At 43.2% G+C, this 23544-nt stretch overlaps 1 protein-coding gene across 3 annotated transcripts in view; it reads left to right on the top strand.

Annotated features, from left to right (window-relative positions):
* ADAMTS9 (ADAM metallopeptidase with thrombospondin type 1 motif 9) overlaps positions 1-23544 on the top strand; it is a 256847-nt gene that overhangs the window by 149560 nt on the left and 83743 nt on the right. For all 3 annotated transcript variants that reach the window (XR_009555428.1, XM_060239461.1, XM_060239460.1), the window contains exons 23-28: positions 3576-3695; positions 6517-6621; positions 6757-6924; positions 9248-9538; positions 14093-14254; positions 15895-16071. Coding sequence is in view for 2 of the 3 variants with exons in the window: in XM_060239461.1 (XP_060095444.1) it covers positions 3576-3695; positions 6517-6621; positions 6757-6924; positions 9248-9538; positions 14093-14254; positions 15895-16071 (1023 nt within the window). In the remaining variant the exon portion in view is untranslated. The remainder of the gene's footprint in view (positions 1-3575; positions 3696-6516; positions 6622-6756; positions 6925-9247; positions 9539-14092; positions 14255-15894; positions 16072-23544) is intronic.

Genomic DNA, 23544 nt, shown 5'->3' with positions numbered 1-23544 from the left:
AAGGGCTTCGTATGTGATAGCTAGTAGCTTAAACAGAACCTAGCGACCAGAGAAGTGTCTGCAAGTTCAGCATAATATGTGTACTGTATCTAGCTAATAGCTGAACCTGTGGCATTTTGCACCAACTGGAGTTTCCAAATTGATTTTGAGGGTATCAGCTGTGTCAAAGTAAGGGGTCATCTTTCAGGCTAGGCTGAGTTGGAAGAAAGCCTTTTTTGCAGCTGCATTAATTTGCTTCTCCAGTAATAACTTTGGGTCCAAGGCTCTTAATCCCAAGGCTCTTAATGAGTCAGCAAATGTCAGCTCCATCAAAATAAAGGGAGCACAATGTCCTGCAAGTAGATAACCTGTTGAGAAGAAGCAGTGGAAGCGGAAGGCAGTTTTTGATCATTCCTGTAACTGTTTGCTGATTGAGTTTCTGTTCATAAAGAACTTTGCTGGGAGACGTGACCAATTAAAGAAAACAAAGTAGCTAGTTTCATTATTAGATTGGAAGAGAAGCTTAAACCTTTAAAACATAAGAAGAGCTTACCTTCCTGGTGCCTCTTGTGCAGTATCCTGTTTCACACAGCAGCCAATCAGATGCTGGGGAAAGCCAACTAACAAGCCTTTAGAGTCCAAGGCCTTCCACTGATGTTGCCTCCTAGCACTGGTATTCAGGATTGCTATCTCCACCTTTACTTAACATAGCTGGTAGCCTTCGATGACCTCTGTCCCTCATGAATCCATCTTTGTTCATGACCATCACTATGTCCACTGGCAGTGAGTTCCACAATTTAATTGCTTATTGAGTAAAGAAATATTTACTTTAATCTGACCCATACTTATTACCAATCAATTTCATTTGTTGCCTCAAGTTCTAGTATTATGGCAGAGTTAGAAAAAGAACTCTCTATATCCACTTTCTCTACCACATGCACCATTTTATAAACCTTTTTTCCCCACCCCATCATCCTGTAGCAGCAACCTTAGCTGTTGGTGGTCAGGCAGAAACAAGGCCACAGGCGAAATCAGGAAGAAACAGCGGTTTATTTAACGTGTACACGGGCCCCAGACCAGACTCATGTCTGAACACATCTGGGAGCCCCGATTGCAGGAAGGTCTACAGTTTTATAGTCACAGACAATCATTTCCAGTAAACAATCGTAGAATTACAGAAAAGGACCACCCCATATTCTATACATCATTACAAGCGTCATATTACTAAAGAAACAAGGAGACAGGGAGGGTCTTTCCATACATGGCATTGATGTTACTAACACTCTTGCAGCAATATCCTTCATAAAAAACACATTTGCCCCTTTGACCTGATCCCAAGATTTCCCAAGGTATTTGACTCAATGCTTATTCCAGCAAGTTTCTAGTTGCTCTTTTCGGCAGTTGCAGTGGGCCAGTGGGTCAAAGATTAACTTCCTCTTTTGCTGCCTTATGCTTCTACAAACGTCCCTTTCCCTACTTTCGCAATCTAGAAGGATTATTTCAGAGACACCTAGCAAGCACTTTAAAATCTCTTTGCCCTTTTGCTTTCTTGCCCTTGTGCCTAATTAATGGCCTTCAATTTACCTTATTTAATATATTTTTATTTCAGCCCTGCTTCAGTCCCTTTACTAAAGTGGAAAGTCCCAATCTCTTCAGCCTTTCTTCTTAGGAATGGTACTCCATCTCCATAATTGTCTCAGTTGCTCTCTTCTGTACTTTTTCCAGCTCTGCAATATCTGTTTTGAGGTGGCAGAGTTGTACAAATGAGACCTCATATAAGGGCCTTACAGTATTGGCTACTTTATTTTCTGCCCCTTTTCTAAGAATCCCAGCATGTTGTTTGTCTTCTTCACCACTGCTGCACACATAGTCCACAAAACCTCCAAATCTCTTTCAATCCAAAGAACTTGTGAAGTAGGACTTCCTTTTGCATAGGTCATGCTGAATTTTCTTAATGTGTTGAATATTCTATCTTTAATAACTGTTTCTACTAATGGACCTGGTACAGATGTTAGGTAATTCCCTGCATTCTCTTAGAGCGCCTTTTTTCAGAGTCATTTACTAGGTTCCAGTCCACTGGCACAGAGGCTAATTTTGGCAGCAAGTTACATATGCTGGTTAGTAGATCAACAGTTTCAGATTTGAGCTCCATAATACCTATTGGGTAAATGCCACCTGGAGACTTCCTAGCTTTCAGTTTGTGTTGTACTCTTAGAACTTCATCTCTTATCACTTCAGTTCTTCAGACATTGTTTCTGAAAGCAGTGGTTCCATCATGAACCATATTTTCCACAATGAAAAATGATACAAAGAACTCATTCAGTTTCTCTATCTCCAGGTCTTCTTTAAGCAACCCTTTCATCCCTTTATCATCCAAATGCTCAACTGCCTCCCTGGCTAGTTTGCTGCTCCTGATATCTTTGAAGAAATGCTTATTGTCTGCCTTAATGTTTCTTAGCCATCCACTCCTCAGATTCTCTTCTTGCTTTCTTTATTGTCACAGCCAGAACCTGTGCTCCTTTACTGTCCATTTGATTTGGTAAAATCTTCCAGTTTGTAAAGGAAGCCTTTTAAAGTTTCTTTGACTTAAGCCATTATTAGAAGTATTCTTTGAGACTTAGTGGTACTTTTCCTGACTTGAGGCCTGCATTCTCTCTGGGCCTCAGTTAGTGTAGTTTTAATTTAAATAGTTTCCGGGTTTCCTGGAGGGATTTGACTTCTAGATATGAAGCTAACAGGAAGAGAAGAGTGGGAATAAACAGGAAGCAAGCCTGGGCGTTGTATTCTAGAACACTTAGAAAGTAGCTTTAGCAAGCATCAAAAGAGAAGTACACCTATCCCTCACCCCCACTGGCTTTTGCTCACTTTGCTCCCTGCAGGAGCTTCTTGTTTTATACGCTTTACATTGTATATTCCCGTAGTTAGAACTGGTTTTAAGACATTTCTTAGACTTTTTGTTTTTAAAAATACACTTCATGTGGAACAAGACTTTATTATCAATACCTCTTAAGAGTTTTGTTCAACTCCTTCAGTGTCTATTATAATAACAGCTATAATTGAATCCTACTTTGAAAGCGAGTAAGGTAAACCTGTCCAGACCACAGATATTTCTGTACAGCCAATCATGTCTTCCCATCACAGTCATGTTCTCCTCAGGTTGTGTGATCTCTGACTGAAGAAATTGGACAGTAAAGTAGATCAATAACCTGCAGAATGGTGAATTGCACATGTATATTTGAAGGCAATATGTGAAGAGTGCAAGATATTAAGAAAAGCTGCACATTTTAACTGTTTGGCCTAATTTGAAAGGGAAATGAGTAAGGGGCAGGCAGGAAGACGCGTTTTGAAGCCTGGTTACTAGGGCACATCTAATACCACAGACTTAAAGTGGTTTGATAAATATCTTGCCCCTGCAGGATTTGCAGTTTTCTGCAGATGATAGTTTTTGAATGCCAAATTGTTGGCACCCTTGCCATACTGCAGTTTCCAAGATCTTGAGGGGGGGGTGGTATGGAAGAGTTAAACTGGTATAAAACTGATATACTTTTGTTCGCAGTAAAGGTACATCTCTGCTTTCTTTTCCATCCATGCTGCAGTGCACTGCGATGTGTGGGCAGGGCTACCAAATGAGAGCAGTGAAATGTGTGGTCGGTGCCTATGTCTCTGTGGTAGATGATAACGAGTGTAATGCTGCCACCAAACCAACAGATACACAGGTAGGTGTGTTGAGACAGAAAACACAACAATTGCTATTCATATAATAATAGGAGACAGTGAAGTGCTTCAGCTCCTAACATGGAGGAAGTACTTCTTCACCCAAAGGGTGATTAACATGTGGAATTCACTGCCACAGGATGTAGTGGCGGCTACAAGCATAGCCAGCTTCAAGAGGGGTTTGAATAAAAATATGGAGCAGAGGTCCATCAGTGGCTATTAGCCACAGCATATTATTGGAACTGCCTGGGGCAGTGATGCTCTGTATTCTTGGTGCTGGGGGGGGGCAAAGTGGAAGGGCTTCTAACCCTACTTGTGAACCTCCTTTTTTTGGGGGGGGGCACTATGTGACACAGGGTGTTGGACTGGATGGGCCATTGGCCTGATCCATCATGGCTTCTTTTATGTTCTTATACCAAAATAGCAGCATGTGTAGATTACTGGGGAAGGCAATAGCAAAGCACCGTGTAAAAAGTCTGCCAAGAAAACATTGTGATGTGATGTCACTCCATGGGTCAGTAATGACTCGGTGCTTGCACAGGGGACCACTTTTACCTTTTAGACTGTTTTGTTTGGCACACAAGCAGATGAGACAAGCCCTCAGGCACAGAAGCTGGCAGTGTGGGAGAAGGTGATGGGCATGGTTTATGCCCATGGTCACCTCCCAGACCTGCACAGCCATCAGCTAAGTACAGGGCTAGCTGCTGAGATCCTAGCATGACTTGGGGCTTGGCTTGCTCCCAGAATGTCTGACCAAATACAACCCCCATGTCTCCCTAACCTCTTTTGTTTGCCAGCACACCAGCATCTTCACAGGTAGATTTTACTTTTTTCACCTGTTACTCAGGCGAAAAGGATTGCACCCTTCTGTCCTAACACAATCAAGATCCACACAGCATTAATTACTCTGCTGAGTCAAACATTCTCTGTACATGAAGGACAACCATATATGAGAGCAGGCTTTTCACATATCTTGTTCATGATGTGCTGCTTTTCTGTTGGAATGAACTACACAACACTCGTGTTGAGGAAAAAATGCTTCTGCCTTGCCTCTCTGAGGAAGGGTTTACTTATCTCTGCATCAGTTGCGCCAGAAATAAACCAGTTTACAGCATCGAACAGACAAAGCACTCACCGGAAGACATACCATGAGGTCGTGTCTGCCTAGTCTTCAGAAACTAATACCAGCTCAGCAGTTGTCAAGAATACATGTGTCAGCAAAAGGAAGCATGAATACGAGTGTAAGATGTCTGAGCCCTTTCAGCCTTTCAGACACAATGTGGGCAGCTCAGGCTGATATGTCAAATGCGTGATCCACTCACATTTCTGTCTTCAGGCTTTGTGGGGTCTGGGGGCTCAACCGTGTGAGCCCCACAGTTTTCCATATGCAAAATGGGATTCCTACCTCCACTCTAAGCTAAGTAGTAGAGGAAGTATGTAGCTGGGGCTTTTTTTGTAGCAGGAACTCCTTTGCATATTAGGCTACACACCCTCTGATGTAGCCAATCCTCCAAGAACTTACAGGGCTCTTAGTACAGGGTCTACTTTAAACTCTTGGAGGATTGGCTACATCAGGGAGGTGTGACCTAATATGCAAAGGACTTCCTGATAGGAAAAAAAGCCCTGGATGTAGCCCATGTGAATTGAGCTGGTCTGAGTCATTTCTTTAGTTCTTCCTTGCGTCTCCAGTGCTGTGTCTGCTCATCTTGTCTGTAACAGGCTAATGGCCTCTGCGTCAGTTTCTGTCCCTCAGCATCTTGGAGTCCTCATTCAGGGCTGGCATCTTCACCAGGCTTCAGCTGCTGTTTAAGATTTCTCCTTGCTTTAGTGTCCATAGACTTGATTCCTCTCCATTCATCATAGGCTGCATCTATTCAGTGAGGAGCCTTTGTGCAGTTCATGTTGATGCTGTGAATATGGAGGCATTCACCATGGCAGCAGAGCAACCACCTGGCAGCATTCTGTGCACTTCCTTTGCCTCTGCACCTCCAGCTGCCATTTCTCCTGCGTTGCACCACCAAGGATTTCCTGGAGGCAGAAATCAGAAAATTGCTGGAGTGGTAACACGATTATTGATTACTTTAAAAAAAACACCTGACGAACTCCTCCAGTTAGACAGCGGGGGAAATGGCAGCCCCAGAGGGCTGATGCAAGGAAAATGGTGGTGCAAGGAAAATGGTGGTGCTGTGGCACTGAAAAATGCTTATCTGCCTGTTCACACAGAGTGCAAATGTGCAGTCTCAAGTGGAAAAAAAATGCACTAAACGAGATACAGGCAAGGTCTGATTAAAGCTGGAGAAAACTCTGAAAAGGAGATGCTTCTGAAAATAGCTCTCCTGTTTTGAAGCAGCGACAGACCAAAACATGTGGTAGCAGCCCTCTCTTCAAAGTTAAAAGCAGTATCTCTGCCCTGCTGTCATCTCATCCACATGATAAGCCACAATCTTCTTTTTATTCTTCTGTTTGTGTGTTGTCTTTTGTGCAGTAACTGGTGTATGCTGGTACTAGATACATGCTTCATAGAAGCCAGTATTAGAAATAGTCAGCTGGCTTTGCATTTTTACTGGGAAATGATGAGATACAGGAAGATTTAAAAAAACACTGTAATTTAGGTTTCTGTCTTTTACAGTTCCACAAATGCACTGGGAATATCTGCCTCTAAGCCTCAACAAACTGTTTGTAGTAAACAAGCATCTTAAAGACAGGTGGAGTCCCACATAATATTTCCTAATAACACTGCTGCAGAAAAATATCAGAAGCTGTAGATACTCTTAAATTTACCTTTTTTTAAAAAAAAAATGTGTATTGTCATTTGTGAAATAGGACTGTGAAACAGCACCCTGCCGTCTTCACCCAAGTAATCCAGAAACAAAAGAAAGAGCACCTGGCAGCCACAGAACACAGTGGAGATTTGGATCCTGGACTCCAGTACGTTAAACTGGTCAACTCCTAGGGTACCAGGGGACATTGGAGTTCTCTTGGAAAACCCTGCAACCATACGTCTGCAATGTTCTATTGGCACAGGTCATCTTACCCATTGGCATTCTTGTCAATCTTTCCTAGTGTTCAACTACGTGTGGGAAAGGCACCAGGATGAGATATGTCAGCTGTCGGGATGATCAGGGCTCTGTGGCTGATGAGGCTGCCTGCTTTCAACTTCCAAAGCCGTCAGCGACAGAAGTGTGTACTGTAACACCATGTGGACGGTGGAAGGCCATGGAATGGAGCTCTGTAAGCAACTTCCACATTTAAATCAAATGTCTCACATGTATCCTCTAGTTGCTTGTAGCCATTTATCACACCCACCAGTGCATTTTGAAGAGAAGACCAAGGAAATTCAGAATCACCGTCCCAGTCTTAGGGTCATTCTGCACACTGAGCCACTGTGGTGTAGTGGATAGAATATCGGGCTAAGATTTGGGAGACCCTGCTTTAAAGCCCCATTCTGCTATGGAAGTTAATTGAATGCCTTCAGGGCAATCACACATGTTCAGCATAACCTACCTTTCAAGGTTGTTGTGTGGATAAAATGTAGGAGAACAAGTCCCCTTTGGGTCCCTGTTGGGAGGCAAATGTGGGATATAAATGAATAAAGTCCTTGTGGCTACCAGATGTGTATCTGTTTGACATGGCTACCAGGAGTTTCTCACTGGGAACTTAATTCTAAGGTAAGTACAAGGCCCATTAGGATCAGGAGAATGGCTTGAGCCTGAAACAATCCTGGGAAAGTGATTATTTGCTTTGCTGGGGAGATTTAACTATTGGTCCATGTTAATTTTATCCAGTGGGGTAGATAGCAGCTTTCCAGGCCCATTTCAGTTCATGAAAATGGTGTGGGGAGGGGTGGCTTAAGCCCCTTTTCCCCATGTGTCATAGGTCCAATCTGAACTGGGCCAGTGCATGTCGAGGAAATGAGTTCCCAGTGGGGGATTCCGGGCAAGGGCTTTATAACATATGAATCAGCCCCTACTGTTCTCCTTTCCTTGGCAATGCATTCCTTGTAGTTGCCACGTTACAGTTTTCTGCTTCTCATCTGCTGTACCACACAGCGTGTATCCTGGCTCAGCTGCTTCAGTTTTTTTTCTGGACTATCTGTTGGGCAGGGACCACCTTCTTTGTTCATGGCACTGTCTTGTTGGGCTGGTAGACAGATTGGTGGAGGATTGGTAGATGAATAGTCCTGCCTTTTGAGCTGGGTATTGGGCTAAAGCCACATCCAGACAGCATTTTCTCCTGCTGCTGTTTTGGCACTATTATAATGCTAAACCTGAAAAGGGAGGAAGGTTTCTGAGTAGTGCAGGGGTCATGTGTGACAGTCATGCTTATGTTCTGTACTCCTGCTAGTCCCCAGCATGCCATTTAAACATACAGCAAGCAGGATAGGGATTTTCTTGATCTCTGTAGCTATAAATGCTTGTTGTATGTTTAAACCCTTCCATCTTTGGGTTCTAACAGATGGGATGTTGGGGATTTGGGTGCTTTTTTAATAACTAAAAATTAGCCGTATTGCATGAGACTGTTTGGATCAGAAACAGGTACAAAAGGAGAGTGAGAGGGTTAAGCCCCCAGCTGTTTTCCTAATGCAAAATGGATCTGCAGTTTGCCACACTGGGAAAACATGCAGGTATCTGTGTCTGTACCTGTATTGCTTCCCTCAATGGGCAAATAGCGATTTTGCAGGGGCATTTCAGTCACGAGAAAAGCATGTCTTACTGTGTTGTACTGCAGTTACAATCCAGATCACACATACACGTACATGGAATCCGCAACATCACATTTTTAGGGTTTGTAGAATCTTTCGGGATCAAGTGCTGTGTTCTACTGGAGAAAGTTTTCTTCCAGCAGCCAAGAAGGTCTGAGCGCCTGCTCCGGCTGCAACGCCACTGAGGATGTTCTCCGCAGCTGAGAACGAAACGTCTGGAAGGAAAACTTTCTCCAGTAGAACACGGCACTTGATCCCGAAAGATTCTACAAACCCTAATGATGTTACCAGCCGTGAAAACCTGAAATGTTTGATAACATCACATTTGTTTGAGACCTTGGTTAATCTTCCAACTTCAGACCAAACTACATGGATACTGGCAGCTATATTACATTTTTGAATTCCCATTTAAAAGCAATCGAACTGCCCAATTTGATCAGGGTTGTGGCATGCCTCCCTCTGCATCATTTTCCCAACCCAGAATGGTGTGGTGAGGCATTCTTTAAAAAACACTGTTTTGGTGCATTTTTGGCTTGGGGAACTTGTGAGTGGGAGAGACAGAAGCCCCTCCACATGCGTACCCCTGCAGCAGTCCCTGTCTAAATAAGACCCTGTTGCACTTTCAAATGGAGTTTTCACTAGGAACTTGCAGCTGTAATATGTCTGTGAGACCTCAAGGCAGACTGGCATAATTTTGCCCTCTGCTCCCATAACTCTTTGAAATCATAAGGCATGTGATAGTAACTTTGTGAAGCTGCTTCCTACAAATAGGCAGTTTCATATGATTTTTAAAATCTATATCTCATTGCTGCTAAGGATGACCACTTCCCTTTCTCTCCGCTGTTCATATAGTGCTCTGTAACCTGTGGGCAAGGTAAAGTGACTCGGCAGGTAGTCTGCATAGATTACAATGACCAGGTTGTTGAAAGGAGTGAGTGTGATCCCGAGGACATCCCTGCAACAGAGCAAGATTGCTCTATGCCATCATGTCAGCAGATCAACCAGGACTACAACAGGCCGATCCATCCTTTCCCTTATCCTGATTATCGTCCGAAGAGCAACCATGGTGGAAACCTGAACCGAAACCAAGGCCGTGGGCACGCTCATGGAGGCAGTCAATGGAGAACTGGACCATGGGGAGCAGTAAGTACCTGTGGATATCTATTTAATTGCACGGTGGATTGGCTGAGATGTAAGTTATCTCCAAGCTGCACCTATCCCGCCCACTCTCCAAGATTTCATGACAACGGGGAACAAAATTTCAGCGATCAGAATAGACTGCACTAGTTAAGTATGCTTGCATGTTTTTTCATAATTTCAGGGATTGGGGGTTTGAATGGATTTGGATCCCCCCCCCCCCAAAGTATTGTGTGGGTTTGCCAGGGAGGATGGAAAGAAGCCAAGATGCATATAATAATAGCCATAGGAGAAGGATAAAAACCTGAATAAGGCACAATGCTCTTCTCTATGGCTGTTGCAATGTCTTGTCCAACCCTCATTCTTACCTTTGTGCCTTTGTGAGGATTCTACTACATGCCCCCAGATACGATTTTTTTTTCAAGAGCTAGATACTTCTTTTATTATTTTAAGTCAAGATTATATGTTTTGTTCCTGTTGCCAGACCAAAGGATAGCTTTATATGGAATGGCAGGGTGTTTCTCTTCCAGACCTTTCAGATAACAGTTCCTTAATATGTAGAGATAAATCAGAAATGGATACTTTGTCTGAAACCTATTTATAACAGCTGATAGAAAAGTTCTAAAGGTTGTGTTAATGCTTCCCAAAATACACTTAAAATACAAAAATTTGTGACATTAGAATGTAAGCTCTAAAGACAGCCACTGAGACTCTTCATGTGTTGTGACCATTCTTAGGGAACGCGCTGTGTAACTCTTGTGGCTGCTGGGCGTCTGTCTTAGTCTGATTATAACCCAAAAGGAGATTCCATTTGTGGATATCAGCATCTTTACATTTGCTTATGGACTAGCCAAACTTTGGCCGATTTTGCACTCACCTTACTCCGCCCTCACATCTGTCTTCTCTGCACGACGTCCTTCCGATTTCCCACAATTTGCGTCGGGGCTGCAGCAAACATTGTGGGTTTTGTGCAGCAAACAGAAACTGGTTTCTAGCGGTTTCCGTTTGCTGTGCGAAAACCGCAATGTTTGCTGAAGCCCCAGCGCAAATAGTTGGGAAATCGGGAGGATGCCGCACAAAGAAGGCGGATGTGAAAGCAGCATAAGGGTGAGTGCTAAATTGGTCCTTGATGTGAAGAGGCTATTTATTTGGCCCTGCATAACCTGAACTTGTGTTAGATCACTGCAAAGGTATTCCATGGATTCCCAGGACTGCAGAACCTTCGACGGCGCACCATTGGAACCAGTGCGCCAGGTAAAGAGTTTGGGTGTTTTACTGGAGCCTTCATTATCAATGGAGGCCCAGATAGCAGCCACTGCCAAGTCAGCATTCTTTCATCTGAAGCGGGCAAGGCAGTTGGCCCCCTTCCTGGAACGCCGCGACCTCGCAACAGTGATCCATGCAACGGTCACCTCAAGATTGGACTACTGTAATGCCCTCTACTTGGGGCTACCTCTGTGCCGGACTCGGAAGCTGCAGCTAGTGCAGAATGCGGCGGCCAGGCTGTTACTGGGGCTCCCGAAATGGGAGCACATACAGCCGGGGCTGCGCGGACTGCACTGGCTGCCAGTTATCTACCGAGTCCAGTACAAAGTGTTGGTTATTACCTTTAAAGCCCTATATGGCCGAGGACCTGCCTACCTAAGGGACCGTCTCTCCCCGTATGAACCCCAGAGGGCACTGAGGTCAGCAAGTAAAAACAAAATGACCATCCCTGGGCCGAGAGAGGCCAGGCTCCAAAGCACCAGGGTGCGAGCCTTTTCAGTTGCGGCACCTGCACTGTGGAACCAGCTCCCGGAGGAGGTGCGGGCCCTGCGGAACCTCGACCAGTTCCGCAGGGCCTGCAAGACTGCCCTTTTTAGACGCGCCTATAATGATACGGACTGCTGAGTTGCAATGAACGAAGAACCGCCATCTTTAACACCATTTAAATTGGCAGAATCAGCGCCAGAACAGCTATTACTGCCAGATATATATATAATGTAATGTAAATTAAGTATTTTAATTGAATTAACGGGTTTTTATGTGTAATTTTAATTGTTAATCTAATGTTTTACTATTTATGTTAATATATTATTTACTGTTAGCCGCCCTGAGCCGCTTTGCGGGGAGGGCGGGGTAGAAATAAAATTTATTATTATTATTATTATTATTATTATTATTATTATGCAGAAGCATTCTGAATAATAACAGCCAAAAGCAATTGCCTAAGAAAGTAATGGAGAATCATTCCTCAGACATAAATGACCCCAAAATTTTCTGGATGAATTCAGCCCAAGAGCCTTCTGGTTCAGTATTCTGATTCCAGCAGTGGCCATTTGGATGCCTTAAAGCTCACAAGTGGGGTGTCACGCTGATGGTCATTTTTTGTCCCTGATACTCAGAGGCATACTGCTTTGGGACATGGCTATTAACTATTTTTTTCACCAATGCAAAGCTAAAAGAATTATAAATAAAATCAGCCTTAAATACATACCCGCTCACAACCAGATAGTAGTAACATTGATATCTTTGCAGCCAAGACACAGACAGTAGCATCATATTAACCACACCACCAATATATACTGTAGAATTATATCTCTAACATTTTCATTGGGTTTAGTTCTATTCCAATAGGTTAAGAAAGGAAGCCAACATCTAACAAATTCCTCTTGACCAGATCATCTTACCTCCATAATTTTCTCCATCAGCATAACATGCCAGGGAAGGGATGGTGGCTCAGTGGTAGAGCATCTGCTTGGTAAGCAGAGGGTCCCAGGTTTAATCCCCGGCATCTCCAACTAAAAAGGGTCCAGGCAAATAGGTGTGAAAAACCTCAGCTTGGGTGCGGTCACACTCACCATTAAATCCATTTGCAACGCGCCTCTATTATAATCCGCACAATTAATTTTCTGATCAGACAACAGCCGGGCTCCCATTCTGTCCCATGTGGGTCCCGTCGCTGGTCGATCAGAGTGCTCTACCGGACCTCGTTTCATGAGACGTCAATCTGCATTAGCGCAGGAGCAGTGATGTCCGCTATCTGCACTATCCAGCGTCTCCTCCCTTCTCCACGAGAGACCTCGCACACCCACCATGACCTCGTGGGCGGGGATGCGCGTTGCTTTTAAATGGGTCGGATCACTAACAGTTTTGCTAGTCCGTTGACACTACTTTTCCAGCACGAGCACTACGCGTGCAGAAAAAAAAACAGGAATTCAAATCAGTTCACATCTAGTTCACATCAAAAGTGAGTTTTGTTTCCGGACATAGGGGCGGGTAAACGATTTATCGAGCCAACATTCGCTCGCTCATTCACTGGCGCAGTGATATCACTTGCAGGGGGCTTTGGACGGGAAGCAGTGGTGCGCTTCCAACGAGTTGCCAACGATGGAGCGTTCAAACAGAAAAATTTCAAACAGAGAAATTTCGCTCAGGAACCGTCAGAAGAATTTTGTTCTGGATTTAAAGCAGTCCATGCCCCAGTCGTCTCAATGCGGGACTCGAACGAGCTAACCACCATTCGCAGATGCTGAAGTTTGGACAACCGCTTAAAATCCGACATGCTCCCAAACTCCACTCATGCCCGTAGCGGGATTTTCTGAACATCTGACCTCACCCCTTGAGACCCTGGAGAGCCGCTGCCAGTCTGAGTAGACAATACTGACTTTGATGGACCGAGGGTCTGATTCAGTATAAGGCAGCTTCATAGGTTCATAGGTCTGTTAACTGTTGACAGGCCTATTCCCATAGTTAACCTGGTGTAGTTTTAAGAAGCATTGTACTTAGCATTGTGTCTTGTAACTGGGAATTCTGTAAGTTGATTACACCTTGCACAATAAGGAGCTAGCCTTTTTATAACAAAATGAAAGGCAGAGCATGCTCCTGTTGAAGATGTCTTTGGTATAAGAGAAGGGTCCTCAACATGATGCCCATGTACACCATGACCCCCAGTGACACCTTATCTGCTACCTGATAAGTTTTTAGGAAAAGGGTGGAGCCCAGCAGGCTTCCTGCCCAGCAGAGTTTCTGATTGGCTCCTGCAGAGCTGATTGACTGTACAGATTAAAATAACATTGCTGTTTTTGTTCTCAGTGTTGGACTTATTCTCTCTCATACTTTCTCCCAGTGTAGCTTTTGTCCCTTGCACTACGACTTCCTTTGTGGGGTTGGCTCTACCTCCTGTGGTGGCCATTTTTTGTTGCCCACTGGCTCAAAAAGGTTGGGGACCCCTGGTGTAGAATATTCTGCTTTAAGAGTGTTGATTTTGTTTAATTAGCCATAGTCCCTTCCAGTTCTGTATGATCATACGAACAACCAGATTCCATCAATGTCTCTGTACTTGGATAAATATCTGAACACTACTGCATTTAAGATATATTTATATTTTTATCATGCCATCGCAGCTGCTGATGGGAGAATTTCCAGTTCTTATGAAGCAGACAATACAGGAAGTGGGGGACGAGGGGGGTGGGTTATAAGCAAGAGAATGAAATGTGGAACATTCAGTACCTGATAATGTTGAACCAGTGAGGTGTCCTAGAATGAGTTTTCTTAGCCTTTGATAATCATGTTTTATAGTGTTCCAGTACATGTGCTGGGGGATTTCAGCGGCGGGTTGTGGTATGCCAGGATGAAAATGGATATACTGCTAGCAATTGTGATGGAAGAGCAAAACCAGATGAGCAGAGGTCGTGTGAATCAGGGCCTTGCCCTCAGTGGGCCTATGGCAGCTGGGGTGAGGTAAGGAAAATATGACCTTCTTCAAACAAATCACTGCCAAGATTGTTATTTTAATAACAAAAGGCATTGTTGATTATGAAAACAGAATGTTGTTTAATATTATGCTGCATTTAAATTTCCTTTCATCTCTTCATTAAAAAAAAAAAATCACAGTCTTCGAAAAGAGCAAAAGCACCACAATGAAATTGTGAGTGATGTTGTCTGTTTTCAAAAGTGATGCTTCATTAAGAATAGGACTTGTTTGGAAAACAGCAGCTAAAGACTTAAATGTTTGATGCCTAATTTAAAACAGTTACATTGACTTGCCCCCCCCAATGAAATTTATTGATCATGTATTTTAATAAATGAGTACTTTCATTTTGGGTATGAATCACACTGCCATCTACAGAGAATTCATGGGCTCATGGGTATACTGCTGCTTAGACAAAGCGCCCTTGTTGCAATGAGTGGAAGAAGTCATACCTGAGTTCCATGAGTGTGCAAAGAGCACCTGTGGAGCTTTTGATCAATGACCGTAAGTGCAATCAACAACTGAGCCAGCTAAAAGCCCTACAGGAGAACCCCTGTGATCAGAGCATCAGCTATCCAAATCTCCTGATTATCCCTCTTGGTAATTCTCCTGTCATTGCAAATGTGAGAGCTCTTTGATTTAAGCACTGGAAGGACTTTGAACTATGGGAGGGGACAAAACCCTTTTTTGCAACATCTTTGTCTCCATTTTCCATGGAAATGGCTCTCCACAATGGAGGGACAGCCTCAGAGGACATGTGCTTATAGAAATTTCTGGTTTTATCCCCCATTCTGCTAATCTAGGGCTTATTTTTCTTTAGAAAATAAGGTCAAATAAGGTCTCATGAAATTTGTTATGAGCATCAATGCTGATATTAATTTTTTCCCAGAATTTACAGATGTGAAGATCCCTCCTACATTTTCCAAAACCTCCCCCCCCCCCAAAAAAAAAAGAAATATGAAGAGAGGTAACATTTTGTGCTCCCCTGCAATCAAATCCAAACCTTTCAGAGTTTGTTTTAATACTCTGACATGATTGCCTGCATTTTGTGATTAGAGCATTGGACTAGGATTTGGGAGACCCAGGTTCAAATCCCCAGTGTCCTGGATGCTTGTTAGGTGACCTTGGACCAGTCACACATTATCAGCCTAATCTACCCAACAAAATTGTTGTGGGGATAAAATGGAGGAGATGAGAATTATATAAGCCACTTTGGATCCCCATTGGGAAGAGTGGCAGAGCATAAATGAAATACGTAAATACATTTCCCCCTTGTTTCTAGATGCATATGGATTAAGGGAAAGGGGCTATGGCTCAGTGGGTAGAGCATATGCTTGGCATGCAGGAGGTCCCAGGTTCAATCACTGGCATCTCCAGTGAAAAGGATCAGGTGGCAGGTGATGCAAAAGACCTCTGCCTGAGACCCTAGAGAGCTGCTGCCAGTCTAAGTAGACAGCACTGACCTTGATACATGATGGTCTGATTTGGTATAAGGCAGCTTCACGTATTCACTTGAGCCATCCTCTAAAGTCATCCAAATGGTCTCTGTTGGATCACAGAAGAGAAGAAGCAATCGTGTATATGAGCCCAATGACTGCTGATATGATCTGTGTCTGCTGCCTTTTCCCAGTGCACCAAGCCATGTGGTGGAGGAACCAGAACGAGATTGGTTGTGTGCCAGCTTCCCAATGGAGAGAGATTTACTGATCTGAGCTGTGAAATCCTTGACAAGCCCCCAGACCGTGAGCAGTGCAATGTGCAGGACTGCCCTCGCGAGGCTGCCTGGAACACTGGCCCTTGGAGCTCGGTACGACCATAACATACTTCTGAATGGGGGGTGGGGGTGGGGTGTTAATCATTTTACAGATATTTCATAGGAATGGAGTGAGTGTGCTTAAAGTCACGGTGCTAGTATTTGGGGCGCGTATGTGTGTTTGTTTTGTTTTGTTTAAAAAAGAAAACTGCACTTAAAAAAAGAATCGATGCATTCCAGATAAAACAGGCATTCAGGAAGGGCTTCAGTTAGGAAATCCATTCACTTTAAAAAGGCACTTTCTGCTTGATAATGAAGTTTGTTCATTTTATTAGCTCGTTGCAAGTGCTGCACATTGCAAATCTCCATTATGAAGGAACCCCTTGCAAACAAACAAGAATCATTTCAGCATTCAGTTTCCAGTTTCTGGAAACCTTTTTTTTTCCCCCTCTTAAAAAGGACCATTTAATCTTCCTTTTTAAAACAACTATTGCAAGTCCTCTGCAAAAGTACTATAGTTATGAGAGAATTCCAGTGCTAAGCTGACTCTATCTGTCTTGCCATGTCCATATAGCTCTTTCAGAGTATCCTCGTAACATGGGAGAGCATTCTGATATTTTTTAAATAAATGGGAATGACATAAATGATAGTGCCTGAAGAAACACAAGAAATAAAGATAAGCAGAACATTCGTTTTCCTGAAATTTGGAGAGAAACATATTGTATAAATATGTACTGAACTGATGTGTGTTATCAGCATGGAATCATAGAAACCAACTCCATGAGTTTATGATTCTAGTGTAGAAAATCAGTTTGGGGAGAGGGCTGAACCAAGATTAAAGGTCTAGTGCGGAAATGACCCAAAAGTGAGATACTTTTCACAGTGTCTTTTTTTAACAGCCACATTATAGCTGAATGGTTTTGTTTGAAAACATTTTGCTATCGTACGTGCTTTTGATTGAAGAAGAGAAACATTTACAGGTATTTCTGATGTCCAGTGCAAAGATGAAAAGGCTAAAATCTTTCCTGCTCACAGGGTCATTGCTAACTAGACAGACCTCAAACATTTTTCCATTGGTGGCTATTGCTGTGTCAGAAGGAGTTAACAGTCTCTGGAAATTTGGGCATACTTGTGGGTAGCTCCATATTGATGCAACATACAGCAAACACGTAAAATGCCAGCAGTGTCCTGCTTTAAAGCATCTGTGCTCTGTGAATCCATAGCCTGTGTAAAAGCATCAAAGGCACCTTGATTCTAAGCAGTTGCACAGGTGCCCCACAATCTGACAACTTGCTCTCACTTCCTTTAACTTACTATGGTCGTTTTCGCACTTAGCGTTTGCTCCCCTTATTCCACGGCGCAATTATGTCCGGCTCATTTTCCTCGTTTTCGCACATGGACTCATTTGCGGAGTCGCTTTCCATGAAGCCCCGGCTCAAATCGTTTTCCCACTGGCATCGACTTGAGTTCGATGCCCTGTCAATCATTTTTTTTTTAAGCGCAAGTCTGGTTGCGTAAGGACGTAATAACGTAACATCGAGCAGTCACAGCTGTTCCTTCCCCTTCTTTTCGTGGACAAACCGCATCACGTGTGCTGCTGCTCCTTATGGATTGGCTGCAGCTGTCGTATCCTCCACAGCCCTTTATGTATTAACAGAAGCATTCACAGTGGAGAATCCTAGCACTAGACCCCCCCCCCCCAAATTCTGAAGTTGCGAAATATCGCAATAACGAAGAGAGAGAAATCGAGGGGTTTGTGTGTGTGTGTGTGTGTGTGTGTGTGGCAGCTTCTTCCTTTCCCAGCCTCGCTCCCTCCCGGGTGGCGAAGCTGGGATTTCCTCCGCGCTCTTCCCTCTCCCCGGCTGGCGCTTGCAACGGGGACCTGACTGATTCCTGCTGCCAGAACTCCCGTCCCGCCCCATTCTCTCCTTCCCCTTCTGTGGCGCGTGTGAAGAGCGAGCTCGCGTCTATTTTCTAACCGAGCGGAATATAGCCAGGGAGAAGAATGCAGGACTTCAACTTCCCATTTTATACATGGCGATTTTGTGCAGGTCCAGAAATCCTGGTGGCACAGCTGAGGGAGGCATTGCCTTTTTAAAACACACACACATGAATGCTTTGGCCCGCTCCGGCACTAGATTTCCCCCCCCCCAACAATGTATAATGTAGTTGCGAGATAACGCAACAGCGAAATAACGCAACTAAAGTCAATAATAATAAAAAAAAATTCTAACGAAACCAATTGAAGTGGCAATTGAGGCTATTCCAGGAGGGTTTTTTTTTTTCTATTTGTTAATTTCGAAATATCGCTATTACGCAAGAAATATGAAGTTTAAACAAAAAATGGCCGTGCGGGCACTTTTGGGAAGCGCCGCGAACGGCTGATGATTGGCCAAGGGGGTGGATGGGGTGGGAGGACGGAAAGGGAGAGGGTGACGCCCACAAAGCAGTCGATCCGGCGTGGATGGATTTCCCACAGCAAACTCCGAGGAGTGGATCCGGTGTGGATCCGGAGGTTTTCAAAAACTGCGGAAGCATGTTGAAAAACATACTCCGGCGTGAAACCCCTGAAGCGCTGGAGCAAACCGCAGCGCCGGAGCAACAGGTGCGAAAACCAGGAAAAGATCCGGAGGTAAATGGGGTGCTACGCCGGAGTTAAACGCTAGTGCGAAAAAGCTCTATGACTTTACTTGTAAGCAGCTTTTATGACAGCCAAAGTCATAGTGGCATGCTTGTCCTTGCATCACATTATATCCTGGCTACATAGCTGTATGCCTAAGTGACTGTAATTTTAAAAGGATTTCAGTGTCCTGGGGTGATGCATGGATATCAGTATGAAATACCCTCTTACTCTCTTTAGTTTCTCCTCACCCTGATACTTTTGGAGAAGAAGGGGAGGTGTTTTATCTTGGATGCTGCTACCCCCTTTCTGTAAGAGCCACCCTGGGGGGGTACCAGTTCTTTGCAGGCTGTTTCCTCTTGCAGAACATCTAAATAATCCCTGGGTAGGTAACTTGTGCATACACAAATAGCAGGGCAAGAGTCTTGAGAGAACTTGCCCCACTTTCAAATAGCTTTATCAAATACTTGGCCTTTGCAACTGATTTGATTTTTTCCCCCTAGCCAAGAGAATTTAAAGCATCAGACCATAATGGCCGGAATGACAACCAATAGAGTGTCCATTTAAAAGTCTCTGACAAATTAACTTCCAAATAACATTGTTTTCTCATAGTCTATTTAAAAAATCTTAATTTGTCTCTAAAGCCCTTTATAGAGAAAGGCCTCATTAACAGATACAAGAGTTTCCTTACACCTGCATTGTCTTCATAGTCAAAAAGCTGGCATGGTGCTTTGTGTAGCCTTTGAGGCATGTCTTTGACGGTTTTAATTCCATACCTCAACTGTGTAATAGCTGTACATCTGTTCAAGCAATATCTACATGGTGCTTTACCATTACAAGGGACAGTGCTGTAAAACACTTTCATCTGAGGTGCTAATGTATTCCTTTCTCTGCTGAGGGATAAGCTGGTGCTAAAAACCGTATGTGCTAGAAATGTAGATAGGCATCTCATGCAGCTGGTTTTCTCTCCAAATTATGTACTGCAACATTGCTGCTGATATGTCATGAATCAAAAGGAGACAGGGAGTTGAAAGGCTATTGTACAATTTTGCATGCATATGGGTGTGTTATGTGTGTGTTTTGAACCACTGAGACTATCTACAATAGATGCATTCCAGTCAGTTTACCCCAGAGTTCTTCTGGAACAGTCTCTGCCAGGCCTAATTGTCCTTGACTGTGCAGTTGCTCCTCACTATTGTACCCTCAGGGCTGAAAGTCCAGGATTTAATCCAGTTTCAGAGGGCAGCCATGTTGGTCTGCAGTAGAACAGCTGAATTTGAGTCCGGCAGTTCCTTAGGGTATAAGCTTTCAAGAGTCAAAGCTCCCTTCATCAGACATGAGTAGGAACAGAGAATGGTTTCCATTCCTATTTGCATCCGACAAAGGGAGTTTTGACCCTTGAAAAGTTGTACCCTGACAATTTTGTCAGTCTCCAGGGTGCTGGCAGAGTCAAAATGCAAGGTTTTAATCAGGACTTTTTTTGTAGCAAGAACTCCTTAGCATAGTAGGCCACACCCCCTGATGTAGCCAATCCCCCAAGAGTTTACTGGACTTTTAGTACAGGGCCCACTGTAATCTCCAGGAGGATTGGCTACATCACAGGGATGTAGCCTAATATGCAAATGAGTTCCAGCTATATAAAAAGCCCTGGTTTTAAGCCAGTATTCTTTATGAAGCAGTGATACCAGGTATTGGTGGTAACATTACCATCCCAGGTGGTTAAAAATAATCAGGGTAGCCCTGCCATCCCCAAAGTAAACAAAAAAAAACAAGTTTTAAACCACAGTGTGATTTTTTAAATGTGTAGAATGAACCCATGTTGCATTTGCAGTTTATTTCTGCAACCATGAGTTAAAGAGTTACTTTTTTTAGTGCAAAACAGAGTTAAATCGGGTGATTTTCTAAATCAAGTTCTGTGGTTTTATAAAAACTGTCTGCTATAATCTGGTTATGCATAACTTCAGTAGTTCATAAAATTTAATGAGTAGTGTGCAAAATTGGGGTTAAGGTGCTTAAAGAGAATGGATGTGATTCTGTGATGCCCCCAAGTTGTGCCCCCAAGTTGCATGTCCTCCTGCCCTCCCCCCAATACAATTGTAGCCTCTCCAGCCCATCCTCCCTTTTCTTCTGCCTAGGGATGGAGAGCGGAATGATTAAAATCTGAATGCTGTTCACTGCAAACTGATCCTTAAGAGTAGGGGATCTCAAATTCCAGGTCAGGGTCTAGTTTCATTCTTTACAGCCAGGGAGTAGTAAACCTTTTCTCTTTCATATTAATGATCTGTGACTCTCTAGTGAAGAGTCTTGTGACCAAAGTATTTGCTGAATTCCAGCAGTCCTACCATGTGAAAAATTCCCTCCTGAGAAAAGTCTGCAGGGCTGAGCCACTTTCTTGCATATCATGATAGAGATTTCTCTTTATGGCAAATATCCACATTCAGTGTGCAACTGAACTCTAAGAGAGTTTAACCATGTAATCCTTCATAGAGTTACTCCACTGTCAAACCATTGATTTCACAGGGCTTAGACTGGAGTAATTCTCCATAGGATTGCACTTTAAATGGATGGTGATGATATAATCAGTGCTGGATGGGTGAATTTTTTTTTAAAAAGGCTTAAACCAAAATTGCTTGCTTTTACCTGAAAAGTGCAACCAAGTAATGTTTGTCTACCTCGTTTTGATACCATGTGCTACTATTTTAGGTAGTGGAGGAAGGTCATATTTTAGTTTTACGTTGCTACACTTTCTTTTGACAATTTTAGCTCACCAGCTTTCTGCTGTATATGTCTGTACTTCATCTGTACCAGATGGAGTGTTGCTTTCATGTTTTCAGACACTTTTGAAACAAGAGTATAGTATTGGCTGAAATGTTTTTTTTCAGCAGAATGGGTTTCTTTATGTATTTATGTTAATGAAATGTATTTATTTTTCAACTATTGTTATTTAATTTTATATAAATGTCGCATTACATTTACAATGTCTGAATGTTGGACAGAGGAAAAAAATTAAAGTAGAATGTAATCATCAAGAAACTTTGTAGAATGATTTATTTGATGTTTATATTGCACTGTCATCATATATATTTCACAAGGTGGTGCAGCAAAGGTTTCCCGAATAGAGTATGTTGAAGTTCTCCTTCAAATCTTCTTCAGGGGGTTCAGTCATTTGTGTAACATGGTAATGTAAAGGAGCATACATATTTGAGGACCAACTTGTTCAACTGATTGCCTCTTCAGACATTTGTCATGAGCCAGACCAGGACTCAAGAAATCGCACTTGTCATGGCACCAACTGTTACGGCACCTAGAAATCTCATTTTGGTGCCTATTATTTCCAACAAGTGCAAACCCTTTGACTTCTGTTGTCGCTTAATTTGACTGCTGCTGCACCTAAGAGCTGTTGTTCACTTCCCCTCTCACTCCTGGCCATAACTGGAGAGACTGGGCTACCTTTGATAAGATCCACCCCATCCTGATTGTTATGGATGGCACAGAGGTTTCTGATGAGTTCCCCCAGTTATAACTGTGGGTAATAGAGGAAGAATTAATATGTGGTTACTTTTCCCACCAGTGCTCAGGAGAAAGTGTAATTGTAATAATAATAATAATAAATTTTATACCCCGCCCTCCCCACCGAAGCAGGCTCAGGGCGGCTGTACCATACAGCTAGATCCAGGTGGGCAGCCATGTTGGTCTGAAGCAATAGAACAAAACTGGAGTCCAGTAGCACCTTTAAAGTCAATGAAGTTTTATTGAGAATGTAAGCTTTGTTGGTCTTAAAGGAGCTCCTGACTTCAACTTTGTACTATACAACCTAATAGAAGGTGTAGCCAGGCTTCCAGCACACAGCTAATTCAGTACAGTGGCTAACAGTGCAGTCCTAAGCAGAGTTACACCCTTGTAAGCCCATTGACTTTAGTGGACTTAGGAGGATTGCCCTGTGAAAAGACTAAACTGGAAATCAGGTAAGCCCTAACTGATCTAGGACTTCATTAGGTGACCATAGAGAAACTGCTATCCTTCAGCCTCAATCCCTCCTTTGTAAAATCTGGATCAAAATAATGCAGACCCATCTTACAGGAATCTTACTATTTTTGCAAATTCCTTTTTACACTCTAAGGAACTATGTACCTTATCAGTGCTTTTTTTTTATTGTTTTCTTCTTTTAATGGTGCAATAAGAAGCAAAGGGAGGGAAGCTATACAACCCATATCTTGATATGCTTTTAGCCCATCTTTCCTCCAAGGAGCTCAGAGTGGCATACCTGGTTCTTCCTTTGATATTGTCATTAATAACATCGCTTTCCTGGGCCAGTAGAAAGAGCTTGCATGAGAATATTTGCAGTGTTCACTTTAACTCAAGTGTAAAATGTTCTTTTTGGGGTGTTCCCTACACTAATGCCCAAAGTGGATCTGTACAGGTTACAACCCATCAGGCTGAATGCAACCTTTTCACCATGTGTGGTGGATCTCTGGGTCCCTCCTCTTTGCCTGTCTGGGACTACAAGAATTGGTGGGGTCTGTCCAGCTCCTGACAGGCCGTAATACAGTATATGACTGGCAATCTGTATTTAGCTCTGTAGGTCATAATTCCTGCTACAGGTAAGGTGTCTGAGATGACATAATAACTTTTGCCATTGTTATGTCATTCATTTTATTACCTTTATTTGTTGTCTACAAGATAACTGATCACTTTGGTCTGGAGTTCCCAAATGTTTTACACTGTACTTTTTTTCTTTTTTTGTAATCTAATGAACATTTCACCAATCCTCCTGGTCTTTAGGGGAGATTTTAAGTGAGTTATGAAGACCCAGGTCTTGTCTACTGTTGCCAGCGAATATAATCAGGGGTGGAATTCTAGCAGGAGCTCCTTTGCATATTAGGCCACACACCCCGGATGTAGCCAAT

Source organism: Heteronotia binoei, chromosome 5 (assembly GCF_032191835.1).
Source record: "Heteronotia binoei isolate CCM8104 ecotype False Entrance Well chromosome 5, APGP_CSIRO_Hbin_v1, whole genome shotgun sequence".
Taxonomy (NCBI): Eukaryota; Metazoa; Chordata; class Lepidosauria; order Squamata; family Gekkonidae; genus Heteronotia; species Heteronotia binoei.
Note: the sequence above shows the minus strand (reverse complement) of the source record. Positions and strands in the feature narration are given on the sequence as shown.